The sequence below is a fragment of the Melozone crissalis genome, unplaced genomic scaffold (assembly GCF_028551555.1).
Source record: "Melozone crissalis strain CALT ecotype California unplaced genomic scaffold, PUWL_Pcris_2 ptg000009l_1, whole genome shotgun sequence".
Lineage (NCBI taxonomy): Eukaryota > Metazoa > Chordata > Aves > Passeriformes > Passerellidae > Melozone > Melozone crissalis.
In genome coordinates this window covers 15361007-15380935 of record NW_026535787.1, presented here as the reverse complement: position 1 = coordinate 15380935, position 19929 = coordinate 15361007, and the positions used below count along the sequence as shown (strand labels likewise).

The following is a 19929-nucleotide window of genomic DNA, read 5'->3' as shown; positions in this document are numbered from 1 at the left end:
AATGCACTGATCTTCCTTAATACCATTTTCATGTTGTATTGGATGCTTTGGCATTACATTTTTTTCAGTGATGGTTCAACTTGATCCTTTTGACTAGGGGCAGAAATCTGCAAAGGATTTAATGATAAAAATAAGCTTTTATAGACCTTTAGATATATTACAAAATGTTCCACTCCAGTGGTTTATCTTGATTTATTCTTATTTGGTCATCCTTTCTGTGGGCCTACAATATGATATATTTATTGTTCTTGTAGAGTTTGATGTATTCCTTACTGTTGCTCACCTTACTCTAAAATACATTTACTCTCTGCATTATTTTTTATCTCTTGATGTGATACAAGAAAATTGAATTTTAAAAAAAATCTTCATTCTGATACTGGGGATCAGACAAAGACACTATGCAGTGATTCTGAGCATAAAGTCCACGCAAGTAGCAAATATTATTATATGTCACTCAGTATTTGCAAGGAACATATTATTTATATTATTCCTTAAGGTCAGGATTCAGTTCTCAACAGAACATGATCTTACCTGTTAATTCAGACTTGGCTTTTGTCCATAATAACTCATTTACAACAAAGAGAAAAAAATGAAACAGGTTGGAATTAATAATTTGATAAAATATGAACATCTTCTACCAGGTAACATCTTCTCTTGGTAACTACTGTTGTGTTCACTGAGTTGATTCTTACAACGAGAACTGGAGAGAAACAGTTTTATTATAAAGAGGGTGAGGTTTTTTTGTAGGTTGTAACATTTATATAAAATATTTATGTGGCATTGCCCATTCACAGAAATTGTTGACTTTCATTGAATGCAGAAAGTATTCAACAGGGACTTCTGTATTATTGAGTGCACTCATGGGAGGGTTAGTGACAATACAGAGCTTTTGTTTCTTAGTTATTTGGAGCAATTCAGCCCCATCATTAGTAACAGTTGTAACTTTGACATCCTGCCCTTGAAGATAGGAGAGTTAATCCTGGTGAACAGAATCCAGTCCCCTTTCCTCTCTTGATGTGTTTAATGATAGAAGCCAGAAATTGTATTTACATTGTGCTTCTTTTAGAAAGCATTTTTTAATACCTAGAGTGGGTCCAAAGAATTTGCATACTCAGTGAGGCAGGTCATTTCTCTAATCGAATGTACTGTCCTCCTCATTAGGCAGCCTGTCTTCTCCTCACTGATAGAATATGCTAAACAAAACCAGTGCCAAAAAGAAGCCCTGAGGTGTGGTATTTTTACTTCCTTCCAGGCAGAGTATGGCTGTGAGTACAGTACAGCCAGGAGCCATTACACATTGAGCTCCACAGCACAGTTTTTCACTGTCTTGGTTTACAAGACAGGTGTCTGCTAGGGAAGGCAGAAAAGTCTTCCTTGGAATGGAGAATATAAACCTCCTCCCTCCAAATGATAAGAATTTTGAAATTAAGGGGCTCTCAGGCAAAGACAGGAATAACAGGAATAACAGTTCTTTACTAGTATGTATAATAAAGCAAACAAACAGCAATAACTGTGGCATTATCAACAAACAGAACCCAAACCCAGTCCTGGCCTTTTTCAGCTGTGGCACGTTCCCCTTTGTTGCAGTTGTGGTCACCCCCAACCCAGTCTCTTTTAACCTGCCCCCATTCTCGAGGTATATCTGTCCCTCCTGAGAGAAACTCCTAAAAACCAAAAGAGTTTCCCCTCCCCACCCATCTCAAGTACCCAGCCATCAGTGCTTCTTAGCAACACAGTGATAATAAAGAAGAACAGAAAAAACCCAACTCCAACTTTACCAACTAGGACTGCATCCATGAAAACCATAACATTCTAGCTTGGATACAAAGATGTTGCAAGAGGGAGATGGTGTTGCATACCTTGCTAAAGTTAAGTTGGATGGTATCTCCTGCTCTGTTCTTAACTCACCAACTTTGCTGTTTCATCCTAGAAGGCAAGTTAGGTTGATGAAGCACAATTTACCACTATTACATCTGTTTTGGCTGTTGCTAATCATCATCATCCCCATGTGCCCATTAATGGCTTTCAGTAGAACTTGGTTGAGGATTTTCCCAGAAACTGAAGTGAGGCAGCCTGTAATTCCCCAAAGCGTCCTTCTTGCAATGTGGTTGCAGCTTCTGGATTTTCCACACATCAGGAAAAACTCCCTCAGATTCTGTGTCTTAGAATATGTAAATCAGTCAGGTTTGGCTTTAAACCTTGTATTTTAATCTGGTTTATTAATCAGAGAACTTAAAACTGCTAACCATGAAGATGTTTTTTGGAAAACTGGTAGCCATAGACAAGTTTCAAGTTGTCTATTGCTCTAACACTTAAAACCTGGCTTACTAACCATTCAGAACTTAACATGAAGAAATGGCAGTGTTTATTAGTTGTCTGTTGCTAGTAATTAGTATTTTATTTCTTAAAAGTGTTGCTGGCTGAATCCTGATTGTGATATTGCATTCAGTCTGCATGGTTACTGCTTTTATTTTCCTAAAGTTACATGTGCAGATAGGCTCTTCTCTTTCTCCCAAGCTGTCCCATCCTGGCTGAACTGCCAGACCACACAGCCATTCTTTCTAAGAGATGGGTAAAGGCTTTACTTTGTATAGAGCAAAGTATTGTTTTGTCAGGTAATTGTCAATTTGACAGCTTGTAAACTTTGCAAAGCCTCAGAGTAGTTTTTTGTTTTCCCATGTCGCTGCTAATATGGCATAGTCCTTCTCTCATGAGTAGTAACAGTTCCAGCAAAAGTTTGGTCAGGACTCAGCAGTGTTATAGGAAATGATTGCTTAGGGTGTTAATAATCAACAAAGTATTTCTACAAAGTTGATCTTCAGCTGCTGCTTATGGAGTTACTCATTTCAAATGCTCCTTCTAATGTTACTTGTTCACTCATGTTCACTCTTGTGCCTTTGCACAAGATAGTATTGCAGAAACATTTACTGCCTGAACTGGATTTTGTAGTAATTTCTGTTCTTTGTCAGAAGAGAAAGAAGGAGAGGAACAACTGGATTAACTTACTACTGAAGTAGAAGGAATCAAAATTTTTATTTAAAAATGAGCCATATCAAGGTGTTTGGGAAGGGGGAGCTGGGGAATAGAATTGAAATCTTGCTGAAGTAAACATGTCCTTGTTTAAAATGTGTTATATTCCTCATTGAAATGTTAGCATTTGAAATGCCTTTTGATGATCAAACCTTCAATGTCTGAAGTATTTTCATTCTTTCCACCTATCTATGGTCATTACTCCCACTAGACATCAATGACAAGCAGGCCCTTCTCTAGCTGTACTCCTAATACCAGATGCTCTGCTCTAATTGCCAAGAATTGTCCATGAGAAACATCTCATCGTTTAATAATGCAAAGCACAGCAGGATTACTGGTCCCGGTTGTACTGAATAATTCCTAAGCATTTAATCTTTATGCCATCTTTCCATTTGATTGGTGTCTTTAGCAAGTCACTGGTATGAATATATAAGGTATTAAAGAATTCATTAATCCAAATTGCTTCTCACTGGATGGTGTTGCCATTTCAGAGCCCATTTGCAAAGTACATCTTACATAGTGAAGTGCATTAAGTATCCCTTCAGCCAGAGGAAGGGCACAAAATTTTAAACTGACTGGGGATTCGCATTTGCAGGTCTTGCTGCAAAACATGTGTGCTGCCTGCTGTGAGAGGGAGAGCAGGAACACTGACAGCTGGTGTGCAACTCATTGTGCAGCTCAGCAGTAACAGATAGTGATGTCAATAGCTGGAGTGCTAAAATTAGTGCATTTGGTAGCCTTTGTGAAGCCTGATATGCTCTGAAATTCGGACACAATTTCATCTTTTGAAAACCTGAAGACAGCTAGGGGAGAAAACATTCACAAATACAAGATTCCTGAAGTTTTGGAATGTATCTGCTCTTCAGAAATACCACTAAGTTTTATTTAGTGTTTATATTTAAATATAAGGAAGAGCACTAAAATGGGTCATGCACTATCGGTCATCTTTATTAAATCGTGGTATACAGTTTTGTTAATAATTTCTGTAAAGGTTCTTACAAATGCTTTTGTTTTCTAAAAAGCTGCTGTCTTTCATTTGTGGAAGTTCAGTCTTGACATTTGTGGAAACTGACTTCATTAAAAATTCACTGAGTATGGAGAAGTGTGCCTTGAATAATCCAATTCCTTTCCTACTATAGAGTTAGCATGTGCAAGTAGGCTCTTCTATTTTCCCCTAACTTGAGTCATGCCATGCTCTGCTATTTATTGTCCTGCCTGACAGTGCTGTACAGGAGCTCATTAGTAATGAAAAAATGTGTAAATTGCAATAAAACTAAAGCACATGAGTACAAGGAATAAAGGGAATCTCAGTAAAGTTGAATGACTGCAACATAAGAGGCAATTAATATTTTGAGATGCAAAATAGATCAGCAAAAAATCAAAGTGTGCTTTATATAAAAGAAGAGCCTGAAAATGATGAAGAGAATGCATTTATGCAAAATAATTTTTTATTTTATACACCACCTGAGGCTTTTTCTTAGTATCTGTGGGTTTTTTTTAAATTAACAGTATCTCAACACTGGGCTTATGATGCTAGCATAAAGACTTTCAGTAGTGTATAGTATGGAGAGGCTTGACAGCTGGCCTGCAAGCAAAGCTGAGTTAACAGAAGAAATAACAGTTGATGATTTTCAAGTGTATCCATAGCAAGGAAGAAGACAAGGCCATCAGCAGGGAGACAGATTAGAAAAGATACATGAAAATTTTTGTAAGCTAGACTACGTGCCTAAGTAGATGTGTATATGTGCCTTATTAAATTTCTGTAAAACTACTGCCAATTATATTGACACTAATTGCTTTGCACCAATGAATATAATAAGTTATTGTGATGTAGTTAATGACTTAAGATCATTAAGCTTTGTTAAGAGTATATAAGCTGGAGAATGTGCAGAATAAAAACTTTTTTCTTCTTGGACCCTGATCACACCTGTATGTCATGTCTGACCTAACAGTGACATTATAGATGTCATTTTTCTGTCCTGAGGATGAAGTAGGTCCTTTCTTGAGGCAATAGTGGGTCCTTTACTAAGGCAACATGCAACACCCATATGTATGACGTTCCTGTTTTCTCCTCTTGAGCCTTCCTGGGTTAATGAGTCCAGATAGTGCTTTTGGCCTCTGGTGTGGGGGTACTTGGGAAATGTGCTTCTTTAGAAGAAAACCTGTGTTGAGGGATTGGTTTCTTCCCTTTTTATTTACAGAATTTTTTCCTTTAAGTTGCTAGGAGACTAACTACTGGGTGCCTAGGGGTACTTAAAAAAGGTGACCAAGGTGGGGAGAGGAGTGTAGCATCTGGCTACACTTCTTTTTCTCTGGGAGTTGGCATTGGAATGAGGATGGTCAAGCTGTTGCTACTGCAGGGAGAATTCACTGTCAGCACTGGAGACCAGTCCTGCACTGCTTCTTCCTTTCTGTTGCTGAGCCTTTGCTCATTAGAGCAGTCATTGGGCTGGGACCTTATTAACACCCTACCTCACTAATTGCTCTGTTTTAAAGCATTGTCAGAAAAAGGAGGATAAGACTAGAAAAATCTTACCTTGCTGAAAGGAGCATACCCAGATATCTGGACTCTTCTGCACCATTTTGGGTATAGGAAGTCCTCGAGATAAGATATGACGTGTGGTTCAGAAATTGTTTGGTTCTTTTCCCTTTTGTTTCGTATTTCTTGCAGTCTTGCACCCTGCCTGTCACCCTAGTACTTGACAGGGACATGTGCACTTCATTTTGGAAGAAAAAGAATTCTACCTGTTTTGGAGGAGGAGAAATATTTATGAACATTTCAGGTTTTGTTTTTCATGACAATTTTCAGAGACATGGAGGTCAGGATACTCTTATCTCTTCGTCCCTTGCCCTTCCTTTTCCAGGCTGAGGTGGTCAGTGTTTTAAGGAACATTTCTGTGTTTCTTTTACTGCACCTTGCTGTACAAAGCTATACAGAGACAGGATGTTTTGCAAACAGAATGGCAGTGGCATGTAACAGCAGGGATAGAACTGCATGTCTTAGAGGCTGCTTACACAGTACTGCCTAAGGGCACATGGTTTGTTTCAAGTAAAAGTGCTGTTATCTTTGAAGCTACCACTGTCCTATATTCCTCCTGGATTTTTTTTTTCCTGCTGAGTTGTGGCCAGAATTCTGCCCAGGATTCTTGGCAAAATCGTAGTAAATCTTCACAAAATAGTCTCATTAAGCCTTTAATGTTTCAGATCTGTTCCTTAGAGTTTTCCGGCACTGTTCTTTTTTCAGGCTTATTCCTTTATGTAAATTTTACTGACTTCTCTGAAGATCAAATAATTTCCAGTAGTTATTTGGTTATTCTACCCTCCCATTTGAGTAGCCCAGTTAATTCCTTCTTATTCTGGATCAAGCAGTCTTTTCTAACTTAGCTTGGCTTTCAGCACCTTCCAACTTCTTATGGCTGGCTTTATTTATAGCACTGCAGTAAACCTGTTTTAGCCAGACATGCTGCTGTCAGTTTAGGGTGGGACATGTAATCTCAAAAAACCAACCTCCAAACCAACCTCCCTACTTGAAAAAACACCAAAACTTGCCACCTATTACTCTGCAGCAAGCATCCACTCACAGCATCCTTCACTTTATAATCTTTTTTACCGCTGTAAGCAGCAATGCTTCAGTCACCAATGTGTTTAGCAGCACTCCAGAGCAGCTGAGCATGTTCTCTTGCAGATTTGTCAGGCAGAATTACTGCCAGAATGGAGTGGAAAGGAAAAAGTGGATCTAAAGAGTCTGCTGGGGCTGTAGAAAGAGAGGGGAAGAAGCATTAAGCAATCAAGTGCAGTGTGGGAGGAGAATAAAAGGGTTTTACTTGGGCAGAATCACATAAAAGCTCTGTGAGTGAGGCAGGATGGAGCCAGGCTATCCAGACTTCATTACTCCTGCTGTTTTCTAACTCAAGAATTCCAATAAATTAGGCAGGATTATGTAATTGTGAGGGAAGGGGTTGTGCTTGCAACAAATTCTCATTTGTGGGACAAACATTGCAGATACAACGTGTGCCAAGGATTAGAAGGGAGAGCAACTCAGTCCAGAAATTTGTCATATTCCCAAGGTGCATTTTGCAGCCTGCTTTTGGGCCTGTTTCTTGGTAAATGGTGTTTGAGGGGCAAACTTGATTTGTGGTGCAGGGCAAGCAAGTTTGCTAGCATGAGTGGTGGGCACCTAGAGGAAGAAAACTGAAGGGAAAATCCCCCAGGAAGCCTTTTTTGAAGTGACCTTTGCTGCTGATCAGACTGATAACTTCTGGGATGGTGTTTTTTTACTTTGTAGGCCTAGAAGGAAGGTGGGGCAGGAGCAGGAATCCAAGTGGCATGATGCTATGATAATGGCTTTAGCACAGCTCTTTGATGTTGCATTACTGAGCAAGAAAGGGACAGAAAAGGCATCTTACCGAATTCACAGCAAAATTTTTCCTCAAAATTTTCCTCAAAGATAAAAAACATGAGAAGTAAATGAACTTAAAGTTGTAATAAACTGTTGAGGTGTGGACTTTTGAAGAATGTTTATTTGCTTTGTTTCTAAAGATGCCAGTGTGGTGATGTGCATTTGAATCTTCTTGCATGTAAACACATTTATCTGCTCGTGGCGTAATGCATCAAATCTGATCTTGTGTTCTATCAGGGAAGTAAGACAATTATATCAGATAATTCAGTCAGGCAATAAAATAGCAAAATGAGCTGAAATTCCATTTATGTCTCTGATGGAAGAACTACAGAGGAAGGAGGAAGAAGGTTTGAGAAATAACCTTTTTAATGTATGCTACCCTATGGAAATGAAGACATAGTATGCCCCACAAATTAATTATATGTATATTTCTACATATATAGTTAATTGTTTTAGTTCAGTCAAGTGTACTTTGATGGATTGTACATAAGGATTTTAGCTTTTTGACTTTAGAGCTCTGTATGAGGTATTTGGACCTGCCAAAAATCACAGTAGATCATGTGATATATCAATGCTGAAGCTCCTTGTGGTACACATGTAGATATTTAGATGTCAATGAGTCTATTCCAGAAGGGTTCCCTTTACCTTGATCTTGTGTCCTAAGCATGTTGCATGTTGGGTGCCATCTTGGTGTTTGTGGAAAGTACCTTAATTGCTATGATTTCATAGCACCATTACAAGAGCATCAAGATGATACTGTATAGTACAACTAGAATTATCAGTCAGTTCTTAATCTAATAGGAGGGCTTTACTAATCCCAAAGAATTGCCTTTTGTAGCCTAGAACAGTGGAGGTATTTTGCTTGAGAGTCATTGTATCAGCGTGTATTTTTTGCTCTGTGTGATGGGTTGGTACCATGCCTGGTAAGGAACAGAACAATAGCACTTCCCCCCTCCACCCTCCAACTATAGTTATGGAAAAAAAAATTCTTGTACTTTAAGGATGAAGGGTAAATATTGAGATCAGTGTTGGTTTTGTGTCACTGTGGTGCTCAATAATGAAAGATGCAGGACACGCTTTTATGGTGCAAAGAAGAAAAATATTGATTCTGGTTTATTTCACATGTGTCTGTTTATAAGGTTTTTAAAGAACATGCCCTGTCTATCCCCAACTGGTCAGTAACAAATTGTTACCCTGTATTAATTGTTCAATCAATTGTTCACAGTGTTTATGTGCAAAAAAGTTGTTTGTGAGAGATAGTTTTCATTTTTCTATCTAACAGTGTAGAAGCAGTTTATACAGGTGGCTGGTGTTTATCACAGTCCTAGAGTTCTTTCTCGGGGAAAGCAGGTTGTTTTCCACAGTCCTAAAGTTTTTCTCAAGGAAAACAAGTTGTTTTTCACTGCTGCAGAACTCTCTTCTCACAAAGAGCTTTCTCATGGCTTCTGTCAGCTCAAGTCAGGATTCGGTTTGTAGGCCTTTGGCCTTGCTGTTTCACCAGCACAGTTTTGGCCAAGCCTCTGGAAGACAGAAGAGTTGCAGATATTCCCACTCTGTGCACCAGAGATGGATGTGCAGGTCATGCTGTCACTTCAGCTCCTGCCCTTCCAATTCAGGTCTGCCTTGCTGTGGGTCTCTAACTGAAATTCATGTTACAGGCTGCAGATAAAATGAGGGAGTGGGAACAGTTTTGCTACAGAGCTGGTTTTGGAGGCAGTGTTATGGGCAGGAGTTAAGCTTCTCATCCGAGAAATATACATGTTTCAGGCTGCTGGGGCACAGACTTTATCAGCACTACCTTGCATTCATGTTGGCTGATGGATGGGTTTATGAAGAGGCCTGTAACTTCCATTTAAAATTAAATTTGAAATTGAAGAACTCTACAAATCCCTTGTTTACTATAGGCTGTTTAAATCCTTCAAACTAGAATGAAGACCTTTAACTGTATGGCTTAACATGTGTCATGCCCAAGTTCAGAGGACAGTCATGCCAGGGGCTGGGCACAGCAGCAACCTCTCCTTCAAATCACATTTTCACTGGCACAGCCTCTTCTCTTCATCTGTAGGTACTGAGTCTAATACAGGGAAGACCATTATGGCTGGTTCATTTTATTGCTAGATAGTTGTGCTTACTAAACTATTTTACTGAAAAAAAATTAAAGTATCCAGGTGCTTTGCATCTTCTCTGCTTTTCTGGACTTCTGAAGAAAAGAAAAAACATTTTTAAGAAAGCATTGTTTCCTTGAACTTCAGGTCAGTGCATTTGGCTTGCTCTCTCACTCATGCAGATTGCAGCTTACTTTTAATTACCAATGTTATAAATGAGAAAACATAAAGATTTAGGTAAACATGCCATTTAATAAAAATTCCTAAAGCTATGTATCTACTTAAATAGATGTAATACTGTATGCATAACATAATACATACTGAAGAAATGTGGCTGTGTGAGCACAAGAGGTGACAGAGGTGTTGGAGCTAGGGAGGAGGGCAGAGCAAAGCCCCAGGACAGCAACACAGGAAAGGGGTTGTTCTGTTCCTTGCTTGGCATCTTGCTAAGTGTGGGATGGCTCTGAATAATCTATACAAAGTCACAGGGAAGTGACACATTTGTCTGAATGTTCTCAAATATGTACTGTGCAGACACATGAGCTTGTAAATTTGTTTTAGCAGGGCCTTTGTTCTCAGTGGTGACATGAAAATGAAGCCTTGAGCCCCAGACCCTCAGCATGTGCACTGCCTCTTCATACAAAATTTAACACAGGCTTTGTTTGAAAGTACTTCTCTGAACATGATTACTTTTTTGGTTTGGAGCCCAGCCATCTGCTAGAAGGTGTTTGGTTTTGTAATGGATTTTCTTTTATTACCTTTATCATCTTATCTTTGCTTTTTTTCTCTTCAAAGTTGGTGGGATCTTCACATTTCATCTAGTTTATGGAGTGGCTGGAAAGTCTGTTGATCAGGGCCATATCTCACACAGTGCTTTTATTTTGCACGACTTTGCTTTGATATCTTCCATTACACAGATAGGGCAATCATCTTGTTAGGAGCACGCAGACTTACTGAGCCTTTTTCTTCCTAGAGAAGATGTTGGAGGTTAGGATTTTTTTTTCCTTTTTTTTTTCACTCAGAAATTTTCTCCCATTTGTTGCCTAAGAGATTGCAACAATGAGTACTTATGAGAAAAAAGATGTGGCCACAGGGGAGAAGGTGCAGTTGGTTGCAGTCTCTTAGCTGAGGAGTGAGCTTGGTAGCTGGGGGACTTTCCCTTGGGAAGGTGCAGAGATACCACGAGATTCTGGTCAGGGGTTGGGCTCAGTCCCCTCTCCCTGTTTGGCTCTCTGGATTGGAGTGGAACTTGTTGTGGTTTTGGTGACAGACCACTGCTGCCCAGGGCATTCACTGCCACTGCAGAGTTCTTGTCCTTCACTGCTTCTTCTGGACGAGCCTTTGCTTACAGGAGCAGTGGCTGAACTGGGACCTGTTCAACACCCAGCCCCACAGAGAACAGGGCTCTGACTCCCTCCCCCTCTCTGGAGGAAGCGTCTCCCAGCTGCTTGCAGAAGCCTGTCTGCCATTGCCCAGCTCTGCTGTTGCTGCTGCTGCTTTGGGCTTTTTGCTACTCCATGTCCTCCCAGAGCCCCAAGGCTCCTGTGGCAGCTTTGGAGACTGTTACATTTTGTTTTGCCATCCTGAGTGCGCTCTGCTGTTCCAGCCTGCTGCTCCAAGGTTCTGCTATAGTCCGTTTGTCACTTGGAGTGGCCCTGAGACTGGCTGCTGCCTGAGAGTTTGCAAAGGAAGGCCCTTTTCCTTGGAAAAGAAGGCCCTTTCCTTGGGAAGGAAGGCCCTTTTCCTTGGGAAGGAAGGCCCTTTCCTCGCTCTCCCTCTGCTGGAGCTGCCATTGTCATCCACAGAGGTGTCCGAGCGCGCCCCACAGCGCCCCCTGCAGGCCCAGGGGAATCATCGCACGTGCCCTGCCTGGCCGGGAGCCAGCAGCGCCCCTGCTGGCCGTGCCCGGAACTGCACCCGAGGGGAAGCACTCGACAGCTTCGACAACTCGATGGGGTTTATTGTTTATTGGTTTGTTGTTTATTGGGTTTCTGGGTTAGTTTCTTGTTCCTGCCATTGCTCTTGTTTGTTTGTCTTGCTATACATATATACACTAGTAACAAACTGTTATTCCTTTTCCCGTATCTTTGCCTGATAGCCCTGTAATTTCAAAGTTATAATAATTTGGAGGGAAGGGGTTCATATTTTCCATCCCAGGAAGGTTCCTGCCTTCCTTGGCAGACACCTGTCTTTTAAATCAAGACAGAGGATTTTTAAGATTGTGTGGCTGGTAACATTCACTATAATTCCAATTCTTTTGTTAGAGGTTGATTTTTACTGATATTCTTAGTGTTTGCTGTGTTGAAAAATGAAATTTCTGGACCAGAACTTCTGGTTCTACAGCAAAAAATCCATTGTTGTTCCAAGAGTATTTTTCAGATGATAGAATGTCCTTGACTGAAATAAAGTTACTTAATATTAAAATGTAGCATTAAAACATCCAGCAAAACTGTTTTTGAACAATGTGAGCTGGTAACCTGTTGTGATACACCAGGATGGGGCAATAAAAGAAGTCTGCTACAAACACAGTGGACAACTGGACATCAGGAGAGAGGTTACTGGTGTTATGGGGGCAAAGAAGCTATTTCTAAAATTAAATTAAAATGTGACTTACCATGTTGACATAATACACATTGTGATGATTTGCAGTTAGAAGTGGAAAGTTAAGCAAGAAGCCATTTGCAGAATGTTGAGCAGAATGTTGGCAGCCTTCAGCTAAATGAATGATGGGCACATGATGGTGAGTTTTAATGTGGTAACACAACCTCTACTCAGAATTTCCCTTTAGAGCTATTTTCTCCAGATGGTCAGACACTCATTAGCCAGCAGGGTCTGGTTTTAACCAGCCCTTCCCTGCAAAAGTGGACGATGAGCTACTAGAACAGAAGTAGCTGTAACACTGGTGTGTTGGATAACCTGAGAGGATGTATGGATTTATAAACTCATCAACAGAAAAATGATGCCATCATGGTTATTATTAGAGTACCTCTGCACAGGACAGATTTCCAGCTGTAATCAAAATACAAGAGATGCTGAAGAAGGCAGAAGAGTACTGTAAAATAGTGATAAATATAAGGCAGACAGAGGTAGTGTTGTTGTTAGTAATGATACCAATGCTTTGTGGTTGGTACAAATTTTGCAAGCCCTCCATCCATGGTCTGGTCAGGGTTTACCCTGACTTGCTGGGGGATCAGGGGCAAGGTGCTGGTAAGGACAAGGGGACAGCTTGGGGCCAGGGAGGCTTTTAAGGCAGTGCTGCCACCTAGGGAAGTGCTGATCCTGCTTAAGCAAAACACAGGCAGGGTGTTGAGGACCAGCCCAATATGATGCAAAGTCAGTATATTGCTGTGGTGGAATTAAAAATAATACTGGAGTTGAATTTTGGAATACTATCAGCTGATAGTAGAAATTACAACCAGCACTGGTCTGGGTTGCTCCATCAGTCAAAGAAATGTAGTAATGCAAATCTCTCTGTGTCATGGTATATGCTGGCAAAGAAAAGTAGTATTTCAGTTTTTCCTTAGTTTTAGAGCCTTTCTTTGGATGTGCAGGATTGCTCTCCCTTCATGTGTGCTTGTTTTCCCAGTGTAATCTGTGGCTTACTCACTCAAAAAAGCAAAGAATCCTAGAAATCTTATGACTCAGCATAACTGAAAGTTAAATAAGTACAGGAACAGTACAGGCAGAAGCTTTCCTGCAAGCCTAAAGTGCTAGAAGTGCTTCTTTCTGATGGATTTATGTTTCTGTTAGATTACTCTCTCTAAGCAAATTAAACAATCCAGTTGTCGAATAACTTCAGTTGAGTTTGTCACACTGCTACTTGAACATTAATTTATTTTAAAAACAAAAAAATAGAACAAAAGTTTAAAGCTTTGCATTTAAACTTCAGTAGTAATTATTGTGAAAGGAATGAAAAAGGTTTCTAGAACATTAGCTCCATGCATGTCTAAATAATGGATAGAGTTAAATTTTATTTGTAATAAAAATAGAATTGAGGGCAATAGAAATCACATGTAAAGTTTCAAGTGATTGCTATTGCCTAGATTTTCACACACCTGATTTACTATATCTCTTTATATTGAAGGAGTATTACCAAGAGCAGCCATCCTTCTCCCCAGGTCCTCTGTTCCTTCCAAAAGACAGGGGAGGGCTTGTTCCAATAGATCCTGTGAAATTCAGCAATTGTTTGCAACATGGAGCCGCATCTGAAATGAGAATTTGGGTTACTGTGAGGATGCTGTTGCCTTATTTTCAAGCAATATGATTCTATAAAGCAATGCACATTTTCTGTGTGCTAATCAGATCTAACACAGTATCTTCACTGACATCTGAACATCTAGTATTTCTGTAGTGTATTGTTATGAGTTGGTTGATATAATTAGATGCTCAAAAATTAATGTGCTTTATTTTAAATTATTGCATACTCATGCATACTTTTAATGACACTGAAGCCCAAACTGCCTTATCCAGAACTTTGGACATACAGCTTTCTGTGGTGGTGTTCGCAGGGGTCCCAGGAAGAGGGAAGAGACGAGAATGTTGACTCCATGTTTCAGACGGCTGATTTATTATTTTATGACATATATTATATTAAAACTATACTAAAAGAATAGAAGAAAGGATTTCCTCAGAAGGTTAGCTAGGAATAGAACAAGAATGATAACAAAATCCTGTGACTGACCCAGACAGTCCGAGCTCACTGTGATTGGCCATTAATTAGAAACAACCACATGAGATCGATCACAGATGCACCTGTTGCATTCCACAGCAGCAGATAATCGTTGTTTGTATTTTGTTCCTGAGTCCTCTCAGCTTCTCAGGAGGAAAAATCCTAAGGAAAGGATTTTTCATAAAACATGTCTGTGACAGCTTTCCATCTTCATTTGGTGGATGTAACTCAGTGGAACATCCGATTGTGTTACTTTTCACCAAATCATAGATTGGGTCAGTTTAGAATGGACCACAGTGGGCCATCTGGTTCAACATCCCTGCTCAAGCAGAATCATCCCAGAGCACATGGCACAGGATTGCATCCATGTGGTTCTGGAATATCTCTAGTGAGAGAGATTGCACACTCTCTCTGTGTGATCTGTTCCAGTGCCTGGTCAGTGCCCGGGAAAGAAGCTCTTCCTCATGTTCAGGTGGAACTTCCTGCGCATCCATTTCTTCCTGTGGCCTCTTGTCCCATTGCTGGGCCCCACTGAGCAGAGCCTGGTCCCTGCTCTGACCCCTCCCTGCAGGCACTGACAGACACTGATGAAGTTCCCTCTCACTCATCTCTTCTCAAGGCTGAACAGCCCCAGCTCCCTCAGCCTTTCCTCATAAGAGAGAAACTCCATCCCTCCATCATCTCTGCAACCTCCACAGGACCCACTGCAGGAGCTCCCTGTCTTTCATGTCTTGAGTAGCCCAAAACTGGACACAGCACTCCAGATGTGCCTCAGCAGGGCTGAGTAGAGGAGCAGGATCAGCTCCTTTCACCTGCTGGCAATGTTCTTCCCAATGCATCCCAGGATCCCACTGGCCTCCTTGGTCCCCAGGGCACTGTTGGCTCAGGGACAGCTTGTTGCCCACCAGGACTCCAGGTGCTTCTCTGCAGAGCTCCTCTTCAGCAGGTTGGCCCCCAGCCTGTGATGTTGGCCAGGGTTATTCCTCCCCAGTTGCAGGACACTGCAGTTCTGCATGAAACCATTGTACTCTTGAGTCTTCAGCAAAGCCTCCTTGTGCTTGTCAACTGCTCAGGCACTTGACTAAATTAAAGCATTAATAGTTGCCAATTACTTATGTCCTGAGAAAGTTCAGGTATGTGCCAGGCTGGTCTACAGAAAGCTGCAAATTTATGCGACTTTCACTGCAGGATTTGTGTGTGACACCACTGGGAACTGAGACTTTGTTAAATGAAAATGCAAATTTTGTATTTAGAGTTACCAGAAAGTGTACTTACTCATTTTTGTGGATATCTCTAGAAAATGCTTCTGTTAATTTGCAGGCATTAGGGTGTGCTAGGGAAGCATAAAAATAACAATTTTTTTTCCCCTAGTTAACTAATGAACAGAAACTAGTTACTGTTTCCCAGCAGAAACTAGTTGACCAATTGACTTTAAGGGCTTCAGATCAAAGGCACTGAAATACAGTGAGGAATTTAGTGTGAAATACACATCTTGGTGTGGTATATAGCAAAGGTTTGTTTGTTGAATTCTGCCTTTTTCCTATGCATTGGTTGTTGGTTATTTTTAAAACTGACTTTTTAATTGTAAGCCTTAAGGGCCACTTCATCAGCTTCCTGAGATGACTCTACTCAACAGTAAGCTTGTAGGCATTTAATTTTAATCAATTAACCTATTACTGCATCCTAATAGCCATTGGACCATCTTGATTCTTTCAGGTAACACAGACTGTAGTTTTTTGTAGACTACAGACAAGTGGGCTTTAGGGAGCTGATCTATACCATCTGAGTCATGTGCTTTCACAATTCAGTATATGTTCAGTATATACACTTCTCTGAAGTACTCTGTAATTTTCCCATTAAAAGATGTCTTTGAGAAGGTTTGGGGTTATTAATTTGCAACATCAGAATTGTACAGAATTACAATGAGTTTAGTCTAATAAATCATGTTATTTAGCACCTGAGTTTCTGATGCTGTGAGCAGCGTTCATTTCGTAAGCATGTAAATTTTTGTTCTGCTGTTAAAGATGGCACAATCTCTTTGGTCAGTTATGTCCTTGGGAAAAAAGACTCTTCACCCAGTTTGATCTGACCAGATATTCTGGTGATCATGAATCATCTTGTTTCCTGGCTGATAAGCTCTATTGCTTATCAGCCTTCTGGGCTAACATGAATTCATCTGGCTGATGAAATGAGGATGCAATGAAGAGGCTGAAGCAGCAAAAATAACTGAGTTGACTGTGTTGCTGTTAGCACTGTATCAACGGAAATATTCTCAAATGCTTTGAAACAAGGTGATGGTGTCATTTGTTTTATGTAGAACACCAAAGTATTTCAGAGCACTTCATACCCTTTCCCTACTGCTATTAAGATACAAAACATAGTTGTCCCTCTCTGCCCCTGCAGCCCCCTTCCTGGAATTAGATCTGCCAACTCCTGACTTCATGTTGCACCAGCACATATATCTGCAATGGGTCCTGCAAGTTTTATTATGCTGAGGTTTTCATAAACAAATATATATGAAATCAAAGGCTGGAGCTCCTTTCCAATGACAAGTTGAAAGGTGGTCATGATTTGAAGCACCATCTAGAAACTGTTCCATTCTCTGCAAACCTGCCACTCATTCACAAAAGCTGCTAGGAGTAGCTAGAGGTTTAACAGGATGAGATGCTGGAAGTAAAAGTAATATTTCTCAGGTGTTAATTTCTTTTCTTTTCCCTTTCAGTGGGCGAGTTTGTGAGTGATGCTCTTCTGGTGCCAGACAAGTGCAAGTTCCTTCACCAGGAAAGAATGGATGTGTGTGAAACTCACCTGCATTGGCATACTGTTGCTAAAGAGGTACATTCACCTGTCTTAAAATTTCCTGCCTTCCTTCTTTAAAGCTGTGTCACTCTTCTGAGGATGGTTTAAAATATAGCAGCAACATGGAAAGCAAAAAGCAATAATTTCAAATGTTTGAGTGAGAAACATTTTGGGATTTTTTGTAAGGTAGGAAATGGGAGTCAGAGGACAATAGAGACCATGACTGAATACTTACCATTGACCTTTGAACATTGACCCTCTTTCATAGCATTATTTTTTTCTTCACAATCACTCACAAACTCACTGTGTTTTCTGATTCCTCCACTTTCCTGTGTTAGCACTGGAACTAAATGCCTAGGATTTACCTTGAATCATTATCCTGGGTGGATATTATCCAGTAATTATCATGGATACTGGTATGCCAGATACCCACAGAGATCAAACAGGCCTCAAGGAGTGCACTATGTGAAATTCAGCAGAAAAGGGTAGGAGAGCTGATCAGACAAGGACTAGCCAAAGGTATTTTGCAGGCACAGAGTTTTTACAATTTAACAGTGCTTTACTGAAAATAGAAATAAACTTAGTGTTACAATTGCTAATGTGTTCTGGAGTTTTTTCCTTACACAGAGAGATTTAGGAATAAAAACTAAGATGAGTTTCCAGGATTTCTGGTTGCTGTTTTTTTTGGACCTTAGCTTGTACATTGTTCCACCTTCTGGAGATGAAATTTGAAATGGGATCAGCAGCTTTTCAAATTTTTAGTTCTTGTTTGTCTTATAGTTAAATGAAACATGTAAGGCACCAACCTTCACACAAAGGAATTGTGGTTCATTTTGACTACTTGCAAACTTGAAATGGCAATGGCCTGGAAGGACATCATCCCTGTGCAACACTGTGCATTTTCCTTTTTTCATCTGTCACACATCACTGTATCTTTAAGGTATAATTATGCCCAACTGTTTTGCAAACAAAGCTAGGAGGTACTGTACTGGCAGAGGTGTCAGACCAGACACAGTGTGTTTCCAGTGTAAGAGGCATTTCAAATGTTGCTTTCTCTTGAGGCGAAGTTTTCAATAGCATAATGCATCAGAATTGGGATTAACACATCAAATAATTATTCTGTCATCATGTTTTCTGTTATGAGACAAAGCCTGTGAGGATTTTAGACAGGAAGATTAGGAGTTATCATGTATGTAGGAGAAGACAATCCTTTGTTCTGAGAAAGACTGATAGGAGAGCTTGTTGCTTGCAGTGGACATGGGTAGGGAGCTGCTTACAGTAAAGTAGTGAATGCAAGTGTGATCTTTCTAAATTGTGCTTCAAATTTCAGAGATGATGCAGTTCACCAGCTTTAACTTCCCAAGGCAGTATGTAGTCCCTTCATATTTTCTCAGGGTCTGTGAGATTTTTTTAGTCTTCCTCTGTGCCAATATTGTTGCTGCTTTTTTTCCCCCCTCTCTTCTGCAGTCCTGTAGTGAGAAGAGCATGAATCTGCACGACTATGGCATGCTGCTGCCCTGTGGAATTGACAAGTTCCGTGGTGTGGAGTTTGTCTGCTGCCCCTTAGCAGAGGAAAGCGACAATCTTGATTCAGCTGATGCTGAAGATGATGATTCAGATGTCTGGTGGGGAGGTGCAGATGCAGACTATGCAGATGGAAGGTACAGTGACTTTGTACCCTTCAGCTTGTTACTAAGATGCCAAAAATCTGTCTAAAGGACCTTGGCATAGAGGAGTCTTTGCACCTTATACATGAACTTGTATTTACAGTGGTTGAAAGCATTGATATTCTACTCCTTTTATTTTTAGCTTTCTGCAGTAAGGTTTATTGTTAAAAAATGCACTTTTAAGGCACACTTTTTAGTGCCTTTATAATTTTTCAGCAAGAATTATTGCCATATTTATAACAAAAATGCCTAAATTCATATTTTTTGACAAATAAATGACAAATGGTGTACTCCTAAGATGCTTCATCTGCAGTCTGGGGTATTGCAGCAAGTATCAGCCAACATAACCAGTGGAGTTCTTGAAATGCCTTCATTTGTAATAGGCATTAGCTGTGTGCTAATTATTATATTATATTAATTATATTTATTCTATTGTTATTGACGTAAGAACATTTTTCTGCTGACAGTTAGTTCCTAAACATGATCTAAAACAAAATGTGCTTTATTATCTAGCCTTTGACAGATTTGTCAATTTGCTGCTGTTGAGAAGGAACCTGGAGGTTTGCTTTGCAGGGCAGTGATGGGTGAGAAGATACCATCCCTGTCCTTTCTCTTCCCATCCCCTGTGCACATAGGTTAATTTTGAGCCAGATATGGGTTATAACTGTGTTGTAACACCCTGTGGTAACTGAATGGTCTGGTGCTGTTAAAGCCTTTTCATATCACTCTCCTGAGCATGTCAGAGAGCAATTGGAAGAGCAGAGTACCATGTCATGTCCTTGCAACTGGATGCCAGCAAGTTGCAAAGATGACTTTCTTCATAAACTAAGATCAGTGTTCAAATTCTGTTTGTGCTCCCCAGGCTTTCATCAGTTTATACTGTGCTAATGCAGTGTTTCTACTTTTTTTTTTTTTGGTACAAATAATGCACAAAATCTTAAACTTGGAGCTGATTGCAAGTGGTTTCAAGAAATACCCAGAAAATAAATGGGGACCAAATTATGTGAATAATGCAGAAAGCTAATAGGTCTGAATTGTGTTATGTTTGGACTTGCTAATAATCTAGATGGAAGCAATTCAAAGAACAGTGCAGAGATGAAGGACAGACACTGAATTGCTGTAATTTGATGGAATCAGGTGGCATTAAGACCTAGAATAATGAGAACATATATAATAGTGGGCAACTAAATCTTTCCTGACAAAGCCTTGGTAAGTGTTGCAAGGTAGAGTCCTTTGTGAATTATGGAATAAGTTTAAAAT

The 19929-nt window shown here is 40.1% G+C and overlaps 1 protein-coding gene across 3 annotated transcripts in view; it reads left to right on the top strand.

Moving 5' to 3' along the window:
- The window catches only part of APP (amyloid beta precursor protein), a 199370-nt gene that overhangs the window by 91745 nt on the left and 87696 nt on the right, over positions 1-19929 (top strand). For all 3 annotated transcript variants that reach the window (XM_054270244.1, XM_054270245.1, XM_054270243.1), the window contains exons 4-5: positions 16926-17038; positions 18470-18663. In XM_054270244.1, coding sequence (XP_054126219.1) covers positions 16926-17038; positions 18470-18663 — 307 coding nt within the window. The remainder of the gene's footprint in view (positions 1-16925; positions 17039-18469; positions 18664-19929) is intronic.